Source organism: Gracilinanus agilis, chromosome 4, assembly GCF_016433145.1.
Source record: "Gracilinanus agilis isolate LMUSP501 chromosome 4, AgileGrace, whole genome shotgun sequence".
Classification (NCBI taxonomy): Eukaryota; Metazoa; Chordata; class Mammalia; order Didelphimorphia; family Didelphidae; genus Gracilinanus; species Gracilinanus agilis.
The window spans coordinates 422,624,045-422,648,300 of record NC_058133.1 but is presented as its reverse complement, the minus strand read 5'-3'; the positions used below and the strand labels follow the sequence as shown (position 1 = coordinate 422,648,300).

At 38.5% G+C, this 24,256-nt stretch overlaps 1 protein-coding gene across 3 annotated transcripts in view; it reads right to left on the bottom strand.

Moving 5' to 3' along the window:
* Window positions 1-2,892: 2,892 nt before the first annotated feature.
* The window catches only part of TMEM181 (transmembrane protein 181), a 128,696-nt gene continuing 107,332 nt past the window's right edge, over window positions 2,893-24,256 (bottom strand). For all 3 annotated transcript variants that reach the window (XM_044671784.1, XM_044671785.1, XM_044671786.1), the window contains 10 exons: window positions 20,203-20,302; window positions 19,281-19,411; window positions 18,661-18,752; window positions 16,926-16,983; window positions 8,964-9,066; window positions 8,305-8,356; window positions 4,862-4,944; window positions 3,687-3,776; window positions 3,464-3,530; window positions 2,893-3,040 (listed from right to left, as the gene is read on the bottom strand). In XM_044671784.1, the coding sequence (XP_044527719.1) occupies window positions 2,962-3,040; window positions 3,464-3,530; window positions 3,687-3,776; window positions 4,862-4,944; window positions 8,305-8,356; window positions 8,964-9,066; window positions 16,926-16,983; window positions 18,661-18,752; window positions 19,281-19,411; window positions 20,203-20,302 (855 nt within the window). In that variant the 3' untranslated portion in view covers window positions 2,893-2,961. The remainder of the gene's footprint in view (window positions 3,041-3,463; window positions 3,531-3,686; window positions 3,777-4,861; window positions 4,945-8,304; window positions 8,357-8,963; window positions 9,067-16,925; window positions 16,984-18,660; window positions 18,753-19,280; window positions 19,412-20,202; window positions 20,303-24,256) is intronic.

Genomic DNA, 24,256 nt, shown 5'->3' with positions numbered 1-24,256 from the left:
GGCCCAAAGTGCAAAATTCTCTCAAACTTTCCAAAAATGTTTCCAGTCTAATACTAAGGAAGAATGAGAGCCAGTTCTTTGGCTTTTTGTTACATATTTGCAAAGTTTGGATTTATGCCCCTAACTCTATGAAAAAAAAACTAGGACTGTTCTTCCTACTTATAAATAATTCACAGTAAAATGCAATGTCCAGCCTAATTGTTAAGTGGTAAATATTCTATGTGTTAAATGCTGGATAACAGCCAATTTTTACATGATAGAATAACAGAAGACTTTGGAATATAAACATGTTGCTCCAAATAAATGGAAAGTGCTTGGTTTGAAAAAAGCATTTCCCCCTTACGTAGGGATCTTTCATAAATAGTTGGAAGAGAAAAAATTAAAGTACACATTTACTCTCAAATATTTTTCAGCTTGATAGTTTTGATGCCTGATGAATAAAATTCTAAAAGATGTAAGACAATGGAAAGCTGAATTTCATCTTTTAAGTAGAAAATGAACTTTTTGAAACAGGTCTCTAAATATGGGTATTAAAATTCCCCCTACTATTTACATGGATGAAGAAACAAGAGCATTCCAAATCACAGATAGCAAAACTAGTGAAATATATTCTGGAATCTAATCCACAAAAGCCATTATTACCTTACTTAAAATTATTTTTAAAGTAGACCCTGATGGAAGATATCTTAAACTTTTATTTTTAAAGGTTTTTTTTTAATATTACTGACTATACAGAATAAGAAACCAAGTAATTGACAACATTGAGGATGTAAAAACTATGTAAACTTTGAATCATTGTGATTTTACAGTAATTTTAATTCAAACATTGATTTTTCTTTTTAAACAAGACTTTTTAAAACTACAGAAATCTAAGTGGAAGTCCATAGTAAGCAACAGAGGTAATTAACGGTACCATCACAGCACTAAAGGTTAACTTATAAAGAAAGCTAATTTTAGTGTGTCACCATAAAAAACATTCCCATGAACATCTGAGGTTCTAGCACTGCAGGAAAGAGAGCATAATTCTAACTGCATGTAATAAACATCTGAATGTGGGTACACATAAGAAGGAGGAGGATACTAGGCTACTAAGCATGCATCATATATCATACTCTATCTACGTCTGTTCTCCAGGATATCATAGGGGTTTCCACAGTTCACACAGAACACTAGTTCAAAGATTAGTGCCAGAAAAGAAGATGAAGAAAGAATGTAAAAGGCACACCTGTACTCTGCTTTTAAATTAATCAAGCCAGGAAAAGGGGAGTTGAAAATTCTTAGGTGCCTTCCATGCTGTGTTACCACAGCACTGGAATTTCAAAACTGTGACCCATAAACAGCGACTTATTTTGTTTATACAAAGCTCCAGTTGGTTTTCTTGAGACAACTTCCCTCAAAATTGGTTTTCTGAACAAACTGTTTCAAAATGACATGAAAATTATTAATTTTATTGGTTTTTCAATATACATCTGAAAAAACTTTTTATAGCATCCTATTTCAGGAACTGTTTCTTTTGTGTAAGAGCTCTGAAGCTGCATAACCTCTCTCTGCTTTATTAGACTTTTCACAAGTTCCCTTCCCTACCCCAACTGAAATACGACAAAGGGGAAGAGCCTGCAGGGATCATGTCCTGGGCAGATTGAAGAAGCACCTTTGCCACTGAAGCTGTTAATGATTTCAATCCCTATTTATCTCAGGGGTTGGAAGGAGCCAGCCTATCAGGCTGCACTGTGTCCTTAGAGGTACAGAGCAGCACTCCTACTGATATTTCACTTTGGGGCCTCAGAGAAACTCCTAGTCTCTGCCCATCCTGTGCTTCAGCAGATGGTAACAGCTGAGCTCCACTTAATGCTTCGTTTTCTAAACTTAGAGATGAACTTAAGTCAAGATACTTAGAAACCTGGTGCCTATAGTGTTTGCTACCAAATAGCAGCACGTTGCCCCCAAGAGGGAGCCGCAGTAAGTTAAGTTACCACTGGAGTTAGAGAGAGAAGAATGTCCGTGGGGAAGGGAAGGAAGAAAAAAAAAGGAAAATGTTGCCACTTTGCTGCATGACTCATCATTACTATCATATCCAGCATTTATAAAGTGCTGGAAGGCTTGCAAATCACTGTCAGACTCTTCTCTGTATTTGGCTCTAACAGCCTGGCCATATTGCAGGGGCATTTCATCATAATCATTCCTGTTAACAAAGAGATCTTTGAAAACATTTTCTTTCTAACAACAGGTATGTATTTAGTTCTCTTCCACAATGACCTGCTATTCTATAGAGTATTCATCGCAAGGGAGACTGTCTTCCTAGGCTTCCTTTGAGCCTTACAACCATGTTGTGAGGTAGGAGAAATGATTCTCATTTGACAGAGGAACTGCAAGAGGGTACATGACTAACTCATGAGTCACAGAGTCAGTAAGTGCCTGAAGCAAGACCCAAATCAGGTTGTCCTGATTCCAAGTCCAGTACTCTCCACTTGCCACTTAGTGGCTCATTAGTGCTTTTATGTCACTTAATGAGAACGTTACCAAAGACTAGGGTACAGTTCTTTAGGCGAAAAAGGAGGGTGACAAGGGCATCAGGAACTCTGGGAAACTATAGGACTTGGAAACCTTTAGTTCAAGAACAATCACTTTAGCCCTAATGAAATGATGCTCTAACATAAAATCTGTTACCCTGAAAATTATTCTAAGAGGCACTGGATTGTGAATCTTCACCATTTGCCTCTCTCCCCTCACATCTCCCTACCCTGGTAATACCTTTGCCCAACATTTTCATTTTTCCTTTGGTCCTTGGTTGGTCTTTTAAAAATCAGTAAACACAAAGAGGAAAAGGGAAAACTGCCTTTCTTGTAAGGAAATGTTCAGCTTTAAGCAGATGGCTAGGGAAGGCTGGAGAGTTGGGGCACTGAAGAAAATTGTCCAAGACCTTCTCTATCCTCAGCCAAGCTGGTCACGGCAGGATCTCCATCAATCGCTATCGGACTCTTCTTTGTACTTGGCTCTAATAGCCTGGCCATTTTGCAGGGGCATTTCTTCATAATCACTCCTGTTAATGAAGAGATCTTTGAAAACAATGTCTTCCTAACAACAAGTATGTACTTAGTTATCTTCCAAAATGATTCATTATTCTATGTAGTATGCATTTCAAGAGAGACCGTTTTCCATCCCCCCCATCCTGTCCCAACACCACATATTCTTGAGATAAAGGCTCCTTAGAGCGGCCAACCATCTGAGCTTGTACCAGTGCCCAGGGAATAAAAACAGAATGCCCACCTTGTTTCTTGAAAAAATAGCCACTTTTAAACCTAAAAAATGGAAAATGTTGAAGAGCAGTGGAATTGCATTACACAAATGCCTTGCTGGCTTGAGAATGTTTTGAGAGTCATTGAAAAACAATGGAGAGGCAAAAATTTCTAATTCAGGATTGTAATGCCCTCTGCTGTTATTTCACTAGAGAAAAATAACTTACCCATAAATCACATCATCATCAGAGTCATTAAGCATGGAAAAGGCAGGATTATCTTTCAATTGTGACTCTGGAAAAAATTAACAAAAATTTCCATTTAGCCAGAAAGTTTCTCATTAACTGGCCTATGAAATATCTAGGTCCTTAACAAATGTGTGACAACCTCAGCTGATGCCAATTCCTGGGCAGCCAGGTGGCCAAGAATCTAGGAACTGAGCTGACTTACCATAGAGTGCATTCTTAGATGGTGAATACACAAAAGCTAAGGTGTACAGATAAAAGTTCAGCAGGCCATAGAAAGATAAGAATTCAGCTGGTGAGATCAGTCAAGGTTAGTAGTACACAATTCAAGGGGTGCTCCAGTCTTCCCATAAGATCTTTCTTATTCCATGCTCTGATGCTTCCTCTGAGTACTCTTAGTACTCACTCAGCATTAACCAGTGCCATCAACTTAAAAATCCATTCACTGATCTGGTGATTAAATAATTCATCTTTTAAGGACGTGGTCAAAGCATTGCAACCACTGATGGTCATGCCAAATAAGAGCTTACCATAATCTCTTAATATGCATGGAAACCTCCTCACAATAAGAGAACACAATGCAGTGCTAATCTCCACCCTTAACCGAACAACAGGGCACTGATATGTCAAAGTCACACATGGCAAAGGGCGAACTCAGGGACATCCTACTTTATTCATTCCTTTACATGCAATAAGGAACTCTAGGAAATAAGCCCTTAGATCAATAACCTCAAATAGCCCCTGAATAGTTTCCTGTGAAAATAAATAATAAAGATACAACCTATCAGAAACATTACTATGTGAGAGACAAACAGGTTATATTGGAATATATTATCAACTTCTCAGACAGCTTTAAATTTCTTTTCTTTTACAATTTTTCACTTGTTTATTTGTGTTTTTGTTTTGGGGTATTGGTTTCATGTGATTATTCACTTACTGTAAGACTTTGGGTAAGTCACTGAACCTTTCAATATTCTGGACAACTTTCCAAGACTCTAAGTTGCAGGGAAGGTACTAACTGGTATAAGTTCTCTTGCCAGTTAGGAGTTGTCTAAGCCAATGAAATCATAAGTTTGGTCCCTACCCCCAACACTGTTTCACTGTACAGGCCAGAGTTACACTGCTAATGATGGTCACAACTGTAAAAATTCCTCCATCTGAATAATGAAGGAAAAGAATATGGAACACCTAGAGATGCCATCCAACAAAGGGATCAGAAAAAAGATTCAAATTAATTGGTAGCAATACTATTCATGTACCCCACCATTAGCTCAGATAATACAGAACTGATTTTACTTAACATCTCCCCCCCTTATTTTCAGAAATGTAAGCAGCATTACAACAGTCCTAAACATTTGAGAACTAAAATGAAAAGGATATAGTTCTGGTAGTGATTTGACATTTCAGCTACAAAATTATCCTGTAACACTTGCGATCCAAACCTCAGATAAAGTATGACAATGCTGCAAGTGAAGAAGAAAAACCACAAGTAAATATGCAAAAAATTGGAATCATATGTTTTTATATCTGTAATTTTAGTTGATATTTTGATCAATATATTTTAAAATGGAAATTTTTTCTTTTCCCTTTTAAACATGATTATAGATATACAGACAGAGAGAAATATAGTAGGAATCAAGGTCATCTAAGAGAAGCAGGTAATGATACAAACTTTGAGGGGAAGGACTGTGAGAAGGGCATGATTTTATATATAAAAAATGTGTATATATGTATATATAATACACACACATATATGTACATAATAACCATGTAAAAGGGTAGAGAAAAATTTCATCTATGAAGGGGGGAAGGCAAAGAGTTATGCCCTCCTCACCCCCAACTCTCAGCTCTGGCATGTATATATTACTTGCTTCTCTCAGAAGATGACCTGGATTCCTACTTTATTTGAATGGAGGTCAATAGTATTAATCTTCCAGGAATACATTGCAAAAATTTTGTCTTGACCAGGCCTTTCTCCTTTATAACCTCCACTGGAAGAAGAGGTGGATCTCTTCATTGCCAAACACAAATCTCTCACTTATGCCCATGATTCTATCCACTCAACTTTCAAGACACTCATTTATTCACTCTTTTATATCTTTCCAATTTCTTTTTCTACTGGCTCCTTTCCTACTCCCTACGAGCACTCTCAGATTTAATATAAATAACCTTTCCTTGACCGCATTGCTACTCCCTTCAAGCTATCTTCTAATATCTCATTTCCCCATTACTGCCAAATAGCCTTTAAAAAAAAGTCATCTATGTACCCCTTTTCTCTATTTTATTTCCTCACCACCCTCTCATTCTTCAACATCTTGAAATCTGGCTTCTGGGGGCAGCTAGGTGGTTCAGTGGATTGAAAGCCAGGCCCCAAGATGGGAGGTCCTGGGCTCAAATCTGGCCTCAGACATCTCCTAGCTGTGTGATCCTGGGCAAGTCACTTAACCCCCAATGCCTAGCTCTTACCACTTGTCTGCCTTAGAGTTGTTATGATAAAAAATAATAAAGGCTGCCATAAATATAGAAATTAGTATTTTAATTAAAGCCATGCTGATAGAGATAAAATCATTAGACCACGCGCCTGTAAGTATTCAAACTCCTGCCTTAGCCATTTTTACCTTTTGTACCTTCACGCGCTCAGGTAGCTAAAGAGGCCAGTTCAAAGTCACTTCCTCCTATTTAAAGCTGTCCCTCATCTTGAATACGTAATCCAAAACAGGAAGCCTGTTGGACCACGGGAAATGTAGTTTTAAGGTCCCCACGTGTCCATAGAAAATATATATATTCTTATAAATGGCATCTCCCAAATTCCAATTAACAGAGTCAATATACATTATTGATTCTAAGATGGAAGGTAAGGGTTAAAAAAAAGAATCTGGCCTTTGATTCCACTCTACTGAAATGACCTTTCCAAATGTCATTAGTGGTCTCTTAACTAAAAAATTCTATGGTACTTATTCAGTTTTACTTCACTGCCATATACCATTGACCACCCTACCTTTTGCATATTTTTTCTAGGAATCTTTCTTGGCTCTCTTCTCATTTTCCTCTATACTCTTTTCTTAGATAATTTTATTCACTCCCATGGTTTCATTTATCTCCTCTTTGAAAATGAATTTATAGATATCTAGCTTCAACCTCACCCCTGAGCAAAGAGGTACTTTGCAAAAACTGTGACGAATATAGGTTATTAACATAGGTTATTATGTATTGAAAATACCATCTGGGAAAATTTTTAGGATTAAAAAAAGCAGTACTACTCTCCTTTATTTTATTCCAAAATTTCCTTAATCCTTCTTCGAGGAGCATCCCAGAACAGCATTTATAATTTCTATAAACATATTTCAATCCCCAAGTAGTCTATTGCCATATCAGATTAGTCAAAACTACTCTCTACAGCATACTCTATGTAGAGGGGTACACTAAACACCAGACCCCATTTTCCCATATGGAAGTCTTTATAGGCAATGACTTTTACCATTAGAGGTCAAGGAAATCCAAAGTGATTATCTGCTTACTTTAAATCCTAAGCACCAGACAACCATACTCTACTTTCCTCTAGTCTACTTTGATGAGAAAGAAACCAATGGCAAGAAAACAAGTCAATATCTGGAATTTACTTTTCAAAGTAATTTTTAGGGCCAGGGTCCTTTAGCATCCAAACTATTCTATATTAGAAAGACAGCATGATAGACGTAGTGAAACAGGGTTGGGCATAAGGCCTGCCTCAGATACATGCTGGCTGTGTGACCTGGGCAAGTCACTTGAATTCTCAGTACCCAAGGCCACTCTCTAAAAGGATAAATTGCAGAGCAATGTTCATCTGCAATGATGGAGGGAAATTCCTTATTGAGAGATTTCTATGCTGATGAAATCACAGTTCTGCCCTGCTCAATTCTACCTTACTCCCCAAAATGTGCCATAGAGTAATAACTAATGTTCAAGATGAATAAATGAATGGATTGATGGATGGATGAAAAAGCAATTATTAAGTACTTATTACATACCAAGCCCTTTGGTAAATGTTGGATACATAAAAGAAAAAAAATACTATAAAGCCCTGGAAGAGCCAGGAGCATTCGAGGCATCTTACTGGGATCTAATTTTCTGAAAAATCACAGCTCTTTATGGTATGGAGAGTAAGAAACTCTTGAAATCTGTGGTTCTGATATCCTCACTTTCAGTGAGTGATCCTGAGTGAACTGCAAAGCACTGCAGGAGGTCTGCTAGGACAGTGGTCTGCCTCTGGTGGGGGCCTCTCTTGCAAGTCTCTTCTGTTTTGTTTTTTTTTTTTGCTTTTTTAAAAGTTGTTTTTTTTTTTTTTTTTTGAGGAAGGGGAATTGGGAGCCTGTAGGGCACCAAGCTGAGGGGCAGGGGTGGAGAGAGAACACATCTCCCTAGGGTCAGCTGTATTATTTATATCCGTGGTTTCAGCCATCTGCGGTAGGTCTTGGAATATATCCTCCATGGATACAGAGGCCCTGTTGTATTTAATGAATGAGAACACCCCATCCCACAAGCGTTTAAGACAACAGGTAGTTAAATGTATTTGGCGTTGCCAGATGGATGGCAGAAGGTGACGGATTCCACTCTCTACCACCCACTTGCTTGGCCCTTGGCATTCCTCCCACCTGGCATGAAGTTAGAAGTTGTCTATGAAAATCATTCTCTGACATTGCATCCAGCAGATGGAATCAGGGTAAGATACTATTTAGCAAATACTGAGCTGGGACTTTTATGTTGAAACTTATTATTCAAAAGGAGAAAAGAAAAAGGAAAAAAAAAACAAAATTTTTTTATTTCTGGATAAAAGGTTTCCTTACCTAATGACAAGTACTACGAAAGTCAATGCAGTCAAGAATTTTAACCTGAGATCTGGAAACAATAAATAAAAAATGACAATTTAAGGCAATAATAGCAGTAAACACTCCCCCATTCCAGGAATCTTTTTCAAGATAGACCCTCCTGTTTGGGCTTCAAATAAGCCCCTACACATTTCAAGTCCAGAAAAGAGGTTTCTTGAGAATAAGAGCTCATAATTTACATTGCACATTAAGGTTTACAAAGGTTAAAACACCAGCTACGTCTGAAAAGAGCCTTCTTAGGTGAGACCATGGTTTTTGATTTAGCAAAGATTTACATGGCTGGTTGAGAGCAAGAGAAAGTCAGAAACGGCTCCACATTTTCTCAGCACTATACTCCAGTATCAGCAGACCTGGAGCTGTTTTAAGAGGGCTGCAATGATTGTTTTAAAAAGCATCAGCCCCAAAATGCCTGTTGGGGACCTTTTAAGGCTTCCTCTGGACTCCCCCTGTGCTTCCTAGGTGGGCACCGTCTAGAATGCTGAGGATTCACAGCCCACAGGTTGTCCTCCTAGGAAGGTTAAGACCCCTCACCCTGACCCCATGAAATTCCTCCATCTGGGTGGCCACCCATTTTAGTGGGGAACCAATCTTGGGAACTTAGGAAAAGCGTCACTTACCCACATAAGGCATATGGCGAAGCTCTGAGCAGGCCCTTACAATCAAGAACAGAAGGTATAAAATATACATGCCAGCCACTATGAGGAAAAAAACCTTCATGCCCTGGAAGCAAACAAGAGAGAAGCATCAGGTTGGGGCAATTTTCCCGAGACTGCCCCTAGCCACAGGAAGGCCATCCTGGTTTCTCAGGATAGGCTCACACAATGACCCAATCTTATGATCCTCAAAAGTGGGGCTTTATTTTACAATGCACAGAAACTGTATCTGTTGAGATAATCATGTGATTTTTGTTTGTTAGCTTGTTGATATAGTCACTTATGTGGATGGTTTTCCTAATGTTAAGCCATCCTTGCATTCCTGGTATAAATCCCACCTGATCATGATGGATAACTCTCTTGATCACTTGCTGGAGTCTTTTTTGCTAATATTCTATTTAAGATTTTTGCATCCATGTTCATTAGGGAGATTGGTCTGTAGTTTTCTTTCTCCGTTTTTGATCTACCTGGCTTTGGAATCAGTACCATATTTGTGTCCTAAAAGGAATTTTGTAGGACTCTTTCTTTGCTTATTATATCAAATAATTTGTATAGTACTGGGATTAGTTGTTCTTTGAATGTCTGATAGAATTCACTTGTGAATCCATCAGGCCCTGGTGATTTTTTCTTAGGGAGTTCTTTGATGGTTTGTTCAATTTCTTTTTCTGATATTGGATTAAGTATTCTATCTCTTCTGCTGTTAATCTAGGCAATTTATATTTTTGTAAAAATTCATCGATGTCACCCTAAGATTGCTATATTTTTTGCCATATATCTGGGCAAAATAGTTTTTAATGATTCCCTTAATTTCCTCTTCATTAGAGGTGAGGCCTCCCTTTTCATCTTTGATACTGTTAATTTGATTTTCTTTCTTTTTTTTATTAGATTTACCAGTACTTTGTCTATTTTACCTTTTTTTTTTCAAAATATCAGCTTCTAGTCTTATTAATTCAATAGTTCTTTTACTTTTGATTTTATTAATTTCTCCCTTGATTTTTAGTATTTCTATAATTTAGTTTATCTGGGGATTTTTAATTTGTTCATTTTGCTAGTTTTTTTAAGTTGCAAGCCTAATTCATTAATCTCTGCCCTCCCTAATTTGTTAATATATATATGCACTCAGTGATATAAATTTTCCCCTTACAATTACTTTGGCTGCATCCCATAGGTTTGGGTAAGAAGTCTCATCATTATCATTGTCTTCAATGAAATTATTAATTGTTTCTATGATTTGTTCTTTCACTAAATTATTTTAGAGAATCATATTTAATTTCCAATTAGTTTTTGGTCAGAGTCTGTAAATGACTGTTTGAGGTGCTGGACATCCAGGAATAGAACCCATACCTCATGACTTCCTGTTTATTACAATAAAAATGGTGTTAGAATGCCTAAGAGTAAACAAAAAAAATGACCCTCTATGGGGGTGCGGCCAGAGTTTTCTGTCTGGCCTTTGGCAAATGATGTCATGCTTCCTTCTGAAATGAGAAGATGTGCTATGAGATGTCCATCACAGCGGTGGAAGAAGAGGGAGATATTTCCTAGGGAGAAGAAATAATCACCTCAGATTATCAAAGCCAAAGTCATCTGGACCCAAAGATGACTGGATGAAGAAATGCCAGAACCGGAGAATCTTGTGAACTACCAGAGGCTCCATGGTTTGGGTGTGAAGGGGACACCCTGACTGCCTGGTTTGCCCACAGAAATAAAGGACTTCTCACATGACAAGAAAAGCAGCATTGGGAAAGAGTAAAAGGCAGAGTGGGCATAGGGAAGAAGAAGGCCTCAAACTCCCAAGCCTAAGTGGCCAAGTTTTCTCCCTTGTCTCCTAAGCACCCTCCCTAACACCTGCACCTCAGGGCTCCATGCAGGCACTGCTCACATGCCTCCCTCCCTCCTGGGAGAGAAAACAAGCTTAAATATTTAATATTTAAATAATCCCATATCGGAAAAAGAAATTGAATGAGCCATCAAAGAATTCCCTAAGAAAAAATTGCCAGGGCCAGATGGATTCACAAGTGAATTCTATCAAACATTTAAAGAACAACTAACCCCAATACTATACAAACTATTTGACAAAATAAGCAAAGGAGTTCTAACAAATTCCTTTTATGATACAAATATGGTACTGATTCCAAAGCCAGGCAGACCAAAAACAGAGAAAGAAAACTACAGACCAATCTCCCTAATGAACATAAATGCAAAAATTTTAAACAGAACACTAGCAAAAAGACTCCAGCAAGTGATCACAAGGGTTATTCATTATGATCAGGTGGGATTTATACCAGGAATGCAAGGATGGTTCAATATTAGGAAAATCATTCACATAATTGACCATATCAACAACCAAACCAACAGAAATCACATAATTATCTCGACAGATGCAAAAAAAGCCTTTGACAAAATACAATACTCATTCCTATTGAAAACACTAGAAAGTACAGGAATAGAAGGACCTTTCCTAAAAATAATAAACAATATATATATATTTAAAACCATCAGCAAGTATCAACTGCAATGGGGATAAATTAAAAGCTTTCCCAATAAAATCAGGAGTGAAACAAGGATGCCCATTGTCACTTCTATTATTTAACATTGTTCTAGGAACACTAGTAGTAGCAATCAGAGAAGAAAAAGAAATTGAAGACATTAAAATAGGCAATGAGAAGACCAAGCTATCACTCTTTGCAGATGATATGATATCAGGTCTGGACTTAAAGAATCCTAGAGAATCAACTAAAAAGCTAGTGGAAATAATCAACAACTTTAGTAAAGTTGCAGGACACAAAATAAACCCATATAAATCATTAGCATTTCTATATATTTCCAACACATCTCAGCAGCAAGAGTTAGAAAGAGAAATTCCATTTAAAATCACCCTAGATAATATAAAATATTTAGGAATCTATTTTCCAAGACAAACACAGGAACTATATGAACACAACTACAAAACACTTTCCACGCAATTAAAACTAGATCTAAATAACTGGAAAAACATTAATTGCTCATTGGTAGGATGAGCTAACATAATAAAAATGACCATTCTACCCAAATTAATTTACTTATTCAGTGCCATACCTATCAAACTACCAAGAAACTTTTTTACTGAATTAGAAAAAACTATAACTAAGTTCATTTGGAAGAACAAAAGATCAAGAATATCAAGGGAAATAATGAAAAAAAAATGTGAGGGAAGGTGGCCTTGCAGTACCAGATCTTAAACTGTACTATAGAGCAGCCATCATCAAAACAATATGGTACTGGTTAAGAGACAGAAGGGAGGATCAGTGGAATAGACTTGGAGTAAATGACCTCAGCAAGACAGTGTATGATAAACCCAAAGATCCCAGCTTTTGGGACAAAACCCCACTATTTGACAAAAACTGTTGGGAAAATTGGAAAAACAGTATGGGAGAGATTAGGATTAGATCAACACCTCACACCCTATACCAAGATAAATTCAGAATGGATGAACAACAAATATAAAGAAGGAAAGTGTAAGTAAATTAGGTGAACATAGAATAGTATTCTATACGAAAGATTTAAAGACCAAGCAAGAGATAGAGAATATCACAAAATGTAAAATGAATACTTTTGATTACATTAAATTAAAAAGTTTTTGTACAAACAAATCAAAGCAACCAAAATTAGAAGGGAAGCAACAAATTGGGAAAAAAAACCTTTATATCAAAAACCTCTGACAAAGGTCTAATTACTCAAGTTTATAAGGAGCTAAATCAATTGTACAAAAAAATCAAGCCATTCCCCAACTGATAAATGGGCAAGGGACATAAACAGGCAATTTTCAAATAAGGAAATCAACACTATGATAAAAGCACATGAAAAAGTGTTCTAAATCTCTTATAATTAGAGAAATGCAAATCAAAACTACTCTGTCACCTCACACCTAGCAGATTGGCTAACATGAGAACAAAGGAAAGTAATAAATGTTGGAGGGGATGTGTCAAAATTAGGACACTAATGCATTGCTGATGGAGTTGTGAATTGATCCAACCATTCTGGAAGGCAATTTGGAACTATGCCCAAAGGGCTTTAAAAGACTGCCTGCCCTTTAATCCAGCCCTACCACTGCTGGGTTTATGCCCCAAAAAAGATCATAAGGAAAAAGACTTGTATAAAAATATTTATAGCTGCACTCTCTGTGGTGACAAAAAATTGGAAAACAAGGAGATGCCCTTCTATTGGGGAATGGCTGAATAAATTGTGGTATCTGTGGGTGACAGAACGCTACTGTGCTCAAAGGAATAATGAACTGGAGGAGTTCCATGTGAACTGGAGAGACCTCCAGGAACTGATGCAGAGTGAAAGGAGCAGAGCCAGAAGAACATTGTATACAGAGACTGATACACTGTGGTAAAATTGAATGTAATGGACTTCTGTACTGGAAGCAATGCAATGACTCAGGACAATTCTGGGGGACTTATGAGAAAGAACACTGTCCACATCCAGAGGAAGAACTGTGGGAGCAGAAACACAGAAAAAAAAAAAGATTGATCACATAGGTCTATGGGGATATGATTGGGGATGTAGACTCTAAGCAATCACCATAATGCAAATACTAATATGGAACTAGGTCTTGATCAGTGACTCATGTAAAACCCAGCGGAACTGTTCTTTGGTTATGGGAGGGGGATGGGAGGAAGGGAAGGAAAGAACATGAATCATGTAACCATGGGAAAATACTCTAAATTAATTACTTAAATAAACTAAAAAAACCGTCCTCATTACACACACAGGACAGGATGGAATAGGGAGGCCCATGTTCATGTGCTGCACTGGGGTGCTCTCTTAGCAGAATGCTCACAGGCTAGGTCAGGCCACAGCCTGGCAGGACACTGCACTGGGCAGGCTCTGTGCTGCCCAATGGACATGGAACCATTGACAAGACAAAAGATCTACCCTCTTGCCTCCCCTCAGAAGCCAGAAACTGGGAGCTGGATGCTTACACGGGGCAGAGAAGAAGCAGTGCTGCGCTTGGTGTTAGAAAACGTTTTCACTGAAATCCTAACGCCTTTACTTATGAAATTTGGGCTGGGGGCAGGTCCCATCCCATGTCTCGAAGCCTTGATTTCCTCATTTGTAAAATGGGGATAGTTAGTACTTTCTGCAAGAGCCATAAAGTCAATTTTTTTTTCAGGCTCTGTTACAGGAGCTGCTCTGTGAGCACTGTACGGCTCTCAGGAAATTACATTTTAAAAAATGTGGCGTTTATGGCTCTCACGGCCAAAAAGGTTGCCGACCCCTGGTCTATAGGAAAGGAAGGAGTGGCTAGGGAAGTCTCAGGGGGCGAAGGGGAGGCTGTGTGGGCAGGCTGGCCCTGGGGGATGGAGGAGAGACTTCATCAGGCCTCCTCTTCCAGGGGATTAAGATCAGAAACGACACTGGCCCAGAGGAGAGAGCGAGGACAAGAAGAGAGGGCAGGCGTGGGTACACATCTGTCTTGTGCCTGCACCGACTTCGGATCGTCACCATAACCCTGGGAGGTAGGTGTGAAGTGACTTGGCCAGGGTCACTGCATCTGAGGCTGCATTTTAAGTCGGGCTTTCCTGACTCCAGACCCAGGCAGCTATCTCCTACAGCTCTGAGCTGCCAAGGAAGAGGCAACAATGGTTTGGATGGTGTGACCCTGTACAAATCATTTCTCTTCTCGGACCTCCAATTCCTCATCCATCCAATACGCTGATCTCTAAGGAGCTTGAAGGCTTCTTCTCTGGGTGAGGTACCTGCTCCGTTTTCCTCATCTGTGAAAGGGGGATAACAAGAATGCGCTTCCCAGAGCTGTGAGGATGTGTGTAAAGTGCTCTGCGCCTGGCACACAGCAAGTGCTTAATAAAGGCTTCTCTTCCTTCCCCTCTAGGGCCCTTCCACTTTGAACAGGCCACTGCCACAGATGGAGCTGCGACATCAATAATATGAGAAAAGCCTTGCCAAAGGCTTCGGAAGCCAGAACTTCCTTCAGCAGGACCCCCTGCTGGCTGGCTTTTCCATTGCAGCCTGTGACAGGAAAGGAGGAGCACGGATGAACAGTCGAGAGGTTACAAAATGCTTTCTTCCCCACCACCTCCTTGAGAAAGGTGGTGTTATTATTCCCATTTTGCAGATTTAAAAAGTGAGCATCAGAGAGGTTAAATGTCTTGCCCGTGATCATACAGCCTCATCTAGCCCAGCTCTGAATTCAAGTCTCTCGACCCCTAAGTCTAGCATTCTATTTCACAACTGAAGAGAAGTCTAAAAAAACAAAACAAAACAAAACAAAATTCTTTCTTCAGAAGTAGGAGCTCCAGTAACCCAAAGACCTCATCTACCTACTCCTGGCTAAGTTCCAGGTACAGCAAGGCCCAACCAATTCCTCAAATAAATTCATCTTTGGATGGGGAAGTCTCCAAAGACTCGGAGAAGAGAGCTAGGAGCCCATCGAGCCCCTTAGATAGCCCTCTGGACAAGCAATGAGTCCGCCTCTGCTTGGAGACCTTGAGGGAGGATGGACACACTCCCTTTCGCTTGTTGTTCTTTCATCGAGCCTTCGGAGTCCAAGACCCCTCTTCCACTTGATAGCCGCCCAAATACCTGAACACATCTATTGCATAACCCCTGTGACGTCTAGTCTTTGGGTTAAACCACAGATAAGGTGCTAAGGCCTGAGATCAAGAAGCCCTGAGTTCAAATCTAGAAGTGCTATGACCAGGACCTCTGCTTCTCTCCCAGCACAGAAACACTCTGCTTTTCTTAATGCGTACTAAGAGCACATTAGTTTTTGGCTAAATTGCCTTCTACTGAGCTTATAGTTCACTAAAACCTCTTTTTCAGATGAACTGATTTCATGTTTCCATGTTGTATTTAGGAATTCTTTTTTATACTCATTCCTATTAAATTTCACCTTACTAGAGTGGGCCTAACCTGTGGGCCTATCAGGAACTTTCTGAAGGGGCCCATGCACTAGCTATGCCTCCTAACTGATTTCTTCTCTGGCCTGAAGCTTGTCATTATAGTGAAGGTCAAGCAGTCAATAAGCACCAATTAAGTGCTTACTATGTACCAGGAATACAAAGGGAAATGATATAACTATGTAATATGAGGCATGTACGGAGCTTGGGGAAGGGGTGAGCAGCAGGGGGATTCTGGCAAGACCTGCAAGAGAAGGTGGGATTTTGGCAGAGGCGTGAAGTAACTCAGGGAAGCTGTAGGAGAAGTGGCAGAAGAAAAGCATTACAGAAACTGGGGACGGAAAGAGGTAGAGGTGTTTGTGCAAGAAACTGCCAATAGGCCAAGGGGGACTGGACTGGAGCATATAAAGGGGAGTGAAGGGTCTACTAGGGAAATGGGGAAGGAGCTGGGGGGCAGGGCTTCTGCTTGTTCCTGGGGTTAACGGGGAGCCACTTGAGCTTCCTGGGGAAGGGCAGGAAGAGAGTGACAGGGTCTGAGCTGTGCTTTAAGACACTCACTGGCAGTAGAATGGAAAATTGATTGGATTGGGAGAGTCAGGGTCACCCTGGGGGCCAACTAGTTCTGTTTATGGGCTCGAAGGAAAGAAATAAGTGTCAGAAATCTGGCTGGCAATGGACAACATGAAGGAAGAAGCACCAAATCAGAAGAGATACTCACTTCTCTACCCAACTAAACGACTGATTTAGTGAACAATAAACAATACTGGCTTTATGCTGGCTAAGACCAGGTCAGAATACAAACAATTTTCTTCTCTTTCCTGGCAGATCAGGAATGACCTATCAAGAATTCTGGGAAATCAAAAGTCCAGGTAAAGGATGATTTCTTGCACTTTTTTTCCAGGAAGTTTTCATTCCCAAACTTTCCTTAACCCCTCTAGATATTAAATGACCCCATACCAAAAGATTGATTTAAAAGAATATAATTCTAAATACTATAAATCCTGATATCACAAACTATACTTACCTGAAAATTGCCTGTATCAACTCTATACTGGTACATTGGGTCATGTAATTCATTTACCCTAAAAAACAAATAAATCAAAGGTCAGAGATTAATATGTAGTTTTGCCCTTGATTATTAATTTTTAATAATTAGCTGATTTAAAAACACTACTAACAAATTTAAAACTTTTAAAATCTAATCCCAAATTTTCCAGTTTGTCTTATGTTGAGGGAAAAAAAGCAATTTTACTAACTCAGTTTAAGTTTACACAGACAAATATTAAATGGAAATCTTGTAATCAAAGATAGAATATGGTTTTCAGTGAGAAATGTAGCTTTTTCTCTTATTAAAGTTTCTTATTTAAAAGTTGTTTCATCTGCAAGTCCTATATTTGACAAATTCTTCTATAGAATTCTACACCTTTTGACAATATTGGTTATCTTCTTTTCCCAAGAGACATATCCAACTAAAGAGCAGGAATGAAGAATAAAAGACCATAAAGAAAAATGACAAAATACAGTAAAGATCTAGAATAATTGGTTAACAATAATGATCTTAAAGACAAATAAGAACTAAACATAGAAAATGAACTTAGAATTTTGTGCCATGACTTGCTATGACATTAAATTAGATATAACATTGGCCAATTAAATTGGATATACAACTGGTCAAGGGCAGCTAGGTGGCACAGTGGATAGAGTGCCAAGCCTGGAGTCAGGAAGATTCAACTTTCAGAGTTCAAATCTGGCCTCAGGCACTTATTAGTTCTGTGACCCTAAGTAAGTCATTTAACCCTGTTTCTCTAAGTTTCCTTATCTGTAAAAAGAGCTAGAGAAGGAAATGGCAAACCACTCCAGTTTCTGCTAAGAAAACTCCAAATGGAGTCATAGAAAGTCAGATGAGACTAAAATATGATTTAACAACTAGTGTCTCCAAAGCATGCTCTACAACCTAACAATTACTCTGAGTACTTCTAATGTCCAAGTTTCAAAAAGGAATTCCATGTTTGTGCTGTTTAAGGACTGTGTTAGTTAAAATCACCTGGGGTTCTATTTGGAAGGATTGAACCTCAATATAGTGTTTGACAAACTTCTGTGGACCTGTGGGGGTCCTTAAAACTACATTTCCCGGGGTCCAATGGGTTTCCTGTTTTGGATGACGTATTCAAGGCAAGGGACTGTTTTAAAAGAGGGGGAAGTGACTTGGGACTTCCTCTTTAGCTACCTGAGCTTGCGGAGAGAGAAAAGGTAAATGGCTGAGGTGAGGTTGGAATAGGTTTCTTACAGGCACGTGGTCAGTTTATCTCTATCAGCATGGCTTTCATTAAAACACTATTCTTCCTTTTGATCTCGGCCCTCATCATTTTTAATCATAACAGGACATAGCGACTAACAAAGAAACATTTACAGTAATCTGACTGGAAGAAGAGCTAACGAAACAACAATCAAGAAAATGTCAGATATATAAGTAACTGTCATGGGATCAGTTAAACATTTTTTCTAAAAAAAACAAACAAAAAAATTATGCCTGTACATTGGAGAGACCCAAAATGAAGCTAGTCTTTTCTGTCTCTGGCTCTCACCACCTTAGTATCCCTTTAGTTCTAAATAAAGGTACAAAATGCTCTCCTCACCTCAAGCAGGTTGCTTTTAGGAACCCAACAACATATGCAGAGACCAGAGATCTCTATGAGAGCTGCCTTCCTTTTCTCAAGGGCATTTGGATACTGCATTTAGAACATAATGAAATTACTCACGTTTGCCATATTCCTAATGTTACAGAAGCCAACCACAGTAGTCCAACAATAAAGAATTTAGGAAAATAGAAAGTTAAACATTTTCTTTCTCCCTATTGAGACAAAAAGAAAAGAGAGAAACTCTTATTAATATTAACTCTAATAAACACTTGACTTTAAGTTAATGCAATAAAACACTGCAAGACTAAATTTTAGATGATAATGATATAGAACATTTATCTAGTTTTGGGGGCAACTAGGTGGCTCAGAGGATTCAGAGCCAGGCCTAGAGATGAGAGGTCCTGGTTTCAAATCTGGTCTCATATACTTCCTAGCTGTGTGATCCTGGGCAAGTCACTTAACCCCCATTGACTAGCCTTTACCACTCTTCTGCCTTAGAACCAATATGCAGTACTGATTCTAAGATGGAAGGGTAAGGATTTGTAAAAAATTCATCTAATTTTTACAGTGTGTTAAGCATAGTACTGAAAACTATTTGTCCTTGAAAAGTCATGATAGCCCAGAAAAAAGGAAAAAAAAAAAGGTCAATCTTGCAATGTTACCACCCTTAGCAATAGGAAAGGAATGAACAGCTAACTTTTTTCAGCTTCTTGCAAGATAACTGACTTTTGTCTGCTCACCTGCACCCGGATCCCATGATATACACAAAGCCAGAAGAGTAACAATGCACAAAGGAACACAGACTGGAAGAGGTCATCCAGCATACCAGGAAACCAACTATTCACCAGGAAGGAGAGGGGGAAGAATGGATCTGGAAGACAATATTAAAATACATAATTTCAAAAGAGGCAGTAACAACTCACATTTATAATGTGCATTACAAAGCACTCTCTCCATAATAATTCATATATAAAGCAGTCAAAATAATGATTATCCTTGTTTTACAGATGATGAAACTGAGGCATGGGGAAGCAATTTGCCCAAGGCAATATGACTCAAAGCTCAGAACCTCTTTCTCTGATCATTAAGAAGAAAACAGATGGGTATGGGAAATTCATACCCTACCCCCATCCCCCCCACCCCCCAAAAAGCTGTGATCCAAGGGCTCTGGTTTTAAAAAACCTGACAACAAATTAACAGATTGTTCTAGCAATAATTACTGAGTGCCGTATGCTATCACCATTGGATCCTCACTGCAGGCATGAGAATCCAGAATGCTGTCAGCACCAGGAGCATACAAATTTTGGAGCAGGTAACGAAGAGCAGACAGTAGCATTTGGCTACCTTCAGCAAAAATTCCTAGAACTGCTGTGTCTGTAGCTCTTCCAAATTTTAACAACCAAAAATGTCATTCATTTGTTAAGGATAATAACTACCAGCTACATGTTGGGCTAAACATGAACCACCAAGAGGTAACACATCAGGGATTCAGGATGGGTAACCATATGATGAACATCTTATTTTTGGGCCCAAGAGTAGGCACTAAAAGGTATAAGATTAAATGACCTCTAAGGGTTCTTCTAATGCTATATTTTAGGAAGCTAGATTTTGTGAGATTTGTTGAAGTGAGTTATAGAAATGGGGAGAAAAAAAGGTACCCACCATTATAGAGAAGCAGCAGGGGCAACAATATAGACATCCATTTTTGTTCAATTCCCCAGTCTCTCATGGAAAATTTCCGGAGGGAATGTGCAAATAGGCACTGCAAACCAGACCAAGAGCTCAGGTTAACTGCTGAAAAACAACACATCTCTGCTCACATCTTATCAGTTATGGTGCTTATTATAGCTGTCATTCTTTTCTGAGAAGCTCAATCCCCTATTATTGCTCTAGTCTCCTGAATCAATAGATGGTTTGAGTGTCAGGACAAGACCTCACTGAGTTTGGTCCTGGGATGAATGAAGCACTGTCATCCCCTGGAGTAATCAACTAATGATGGTGAAATGATTGCTCATGAGACCCCCTAACATGACAGGTTATCATAATTATCTTAAGGACAGAGACAGAACCTGAAATACAGTGAACATAAATCACTTGGAACAAAATAATCCCCCCCCCCCTCGCCACTTCCTGAGACAGGCAGATATCATTATTCCCAACTCAGAGATAGAATAGGCAAAGTAAGGAGGAAGAGCCAGCTAATTGTTGAAAAGCCCAGATGCTAAATTGGCAGGGCCAATATTACATGTTTGCTCAGTTAACTGAGACACCTTGCTTCTCAAGAGAGCCATTTGCAGGGCTCCTCAAGCAGCTCTTATGAAGAATCATCAGGGTTCCTGCAAGCAAGGTTAAGATGAAGACTTGGAACCTGCCTTTGGGATTTTCAAAATGCAATCTTTAAAAACATCTCCAAATGCTCAAAGTACTTGGCAGAAGTTTCCTTGATGCACTAATTTTAAAAAATAGTGCCTTGCAGGCAGCTGGGTAGCTCAGTGGATTGAGAGCCAGGCCTAGATTAGGTTCAAATCTGACCTCAGACACTTCCCAGCTGTGTGACCCTGGGCAAGTCACTTGATCCCCATTGCCTATTAAAAAAAATAGTGCCTTATAAATTAACTGCTCCTACTTACCTTAACCTACATCATCTACTCCTCACATTGCCAACAGGCCCAATAAAAATGGTTGATCTTCTGGCTTTGTAAATAAGATAACTAAGCTATTATAAAAGCAGCTCATTTGTTGAAAAGGAGGGGTTTGAGAATTTTTTAATGGAGTGAATTTTAAAAAAACAATCTGAGAAAACAGACTTGATGTGACCAATAAGTAGAAACTACATATTGAAGTAGAAATGGTAGGAATCTTGGAAGAGAGTAACTATATCATCTTAAGGTTTGTGATAGAGAAGGACAAGAAAGCTAGACATAATCTAATACATAACCATTATTTTGTTAAGCGATTTTAAAACATTCAGAGAAAGGATAGAAAGAATCCCACGACTTAAAATTCTCCAGGGAAGTTGACCCAAGAGTATAGGAAGCTCTCAAGAATGAAATTCTTTAGTCAGAAACACAAATAATTCTAATCTAGAAAAATGTGAAATCTAACTTTAAAAAATATGTGAGTCAATATCAATAAATGAATTTTTTAAATCAGGTATAGATTATAGATGCTAGGATAAGGCATTCAAGATTGGCCCCAGTGAAAGAGTGATTTTGAAAAGAGAGTGACAAAAGCACTAAGGTTTGGAAGGGCTTGGGGGAGGCAATCAATACTACTTAAGTGGATCTATAATTTCACTCATTCAGAAGCTCTCTTCTATGATGTAACCTGAAGTCCAATTTACCAGTCACTCAAAAATCTGCCACAATGAGAAAGCCTTTTCTCACTTTCTCTTGATATTGTGAGAGTATTTTGCAGCATTCTGGTTTCTACCTGCTACCTTTCCTTACTGCCATATGATCTTTCTATCCTACAATAACTTCTAAAAATATCTTTTAGTATTGTTCTCCAGAGTTCCTCATTGAGTACTTCGGAGCTACTCACACATACACCATGCACCTGTCCATTGCCCTTTATGTAATGTTCATTTTTAATTCTTCAAGGATAATTGTATTCCATGTCTAGCTGCTCTGGAATAATACCAAGAAAATATTGGAATTTTTAAAAGTGGCCTTTGCTTTTACAGCAAGCTTGGAATTAGTAAGGAAATTCTGCAGTTCCCTCAGGGCATTGCAGTCTATTCTCCTCCCCTTCTTCAACTCTGCATGCAACTCCATGTGTCCCATACATGTCTACTGATAGGCAAGCCACAATGTGCCCTCCAAATAAATATTGAAAAACACAGACAACATTCTTCATCCATTTGGTCTTTCCTGAATGGTTGGACAAGTCAAACTTCTTTGATACAAAGACAAAAGTGAAATACTTCAAAGTGAAATACTTTTTCTCAAGGAGCTTATAGTATAGCTAAGTTTGACTGCAGAACTCTTCCAGAAGGCTCTGCAATACACTAATTGCATCAAGGCCCAGAAAAATGTCATTCACAACTAAGTGCAACTGAAGGACTTCACCATCCATGAGAAATCTCTCTTCTACTTGAACTCTGCATTGGGTCTCTCCATCATGATGGTGAATATTTTTGGTAAGCATACATCTACCTGCTCATCTGATATTTATCATCCGAGTGATGTTAGATAGGGATCTTTCTGTTGTTATATCTTCCAAAAAATCTCGACTGATATGTATGATATGTATTTATGTATGGCAATACACCTTGTTGTTAAAGAGCTTATAAAGTGTCATTTTGTTTCCCCAAATCAAATGTTTTTTAATCAAAACAAATAACAAGTACACCGGGATCTTATGTCCTTTCCATCTTTTAGTTAATTACAAAATGGTAACTATGTGGTCTATTGTTGAATACTCCTCATGAAACCTTGGTTATTCCATATAAATGTCCTCATTGAAGATGCATTTGATTTGTGTGTAGATGACTCTCATGGATTTTGTACAGGTAGAAAAGCAGGTGTAGCAGTTGATAGTTCTGCTCTTCTTCAGTCACCGCTTTTTTCTTCCTGTATTAATAAGGTTTGTTATGTTCTTGCAACTATGTTGCCTCCAGCCTGGATTTTCTCTATGTTTATTTGTTTTATGTTTTTCTTTGTTTTTTTAATTTTATTAAAAATGTTTTTTGAATATTTTTCCATTGTTACATGATTCATTTTCTCTCCCTCCCCTCTTCCTTCTGCCTCCAGGAGCTGACAAGCAATTCTATGGGTCTACGTCTTTTTGGTCCAGTTTAGTGGCTTCTCTCATCTTCATTCTCTACAGTGTCAGTTTCATCTTTTTTATAAAGTATATGCAGGGCTACAATATTAGTATCCAAGCGTGGTGGTTCTATGGTCTTTGATGGGAGAAAATAGTTTTATTATAATGACTTTCGCAATTCTTTTCTTTCTATCTAAAATCCTTCCATTTTCATCCTTGAGTTCCCTTGGGATAATCTTGCCAAGCTTTCTTTAAACCGGCTTTACTCTCCAAGGCTTTTTTTCTGCTTTATGAGATGATATTCCTCATAATCACCTATTTTTCTTCTTTATGAGATATATACAAAAAAAAGTTTTAAAACGGCATCCCAGTGATGCCCTTAACAGCCCTTTTTCTCAGTTTGGCAAATAAGCACTAACTGAGATCTTTTGTTTACCTTGTGGCAATTTACATTTTTTTTCCCCTTTAAAAGTGAATTTTTAAGCCAAGTTAGAGACAAGAATTAGATCAAAGAATGTGATAAGCCCACAGATTAAAGTAAGGAGGACAGTGATAATGGAATGAAAACTGAATTAATTCAATTCTTACTTTGTTACTGTTTTCTTTACTAAGTAAAATAATCTTTACACTGGGAAGAATGGAATAAAAAATTTTTTAAAGGAAACTAAAATCCAAAGAAAGAGGGGAGATGGAAAGGGAGCACCTCACTGCCCACAATAAGTTTCAAATCACTAGGCCTGAATAAGCTACATCCTAGGAATCCTAAAGGAATTGAAGGTTATGGTTAGGCAGTCACTGTCAACAAATTCTGAAAGCGACTGGTGCCTTCCCATTCAAATTACCTTGTTTCTATTTTATATATACCTAAATGTTTAAGTGCTACCTCCCCTGGTTAGATTATATTCTTAGAAAATAGAGGCTGTTTTATGTACAGTTGGAAAATCTTGAA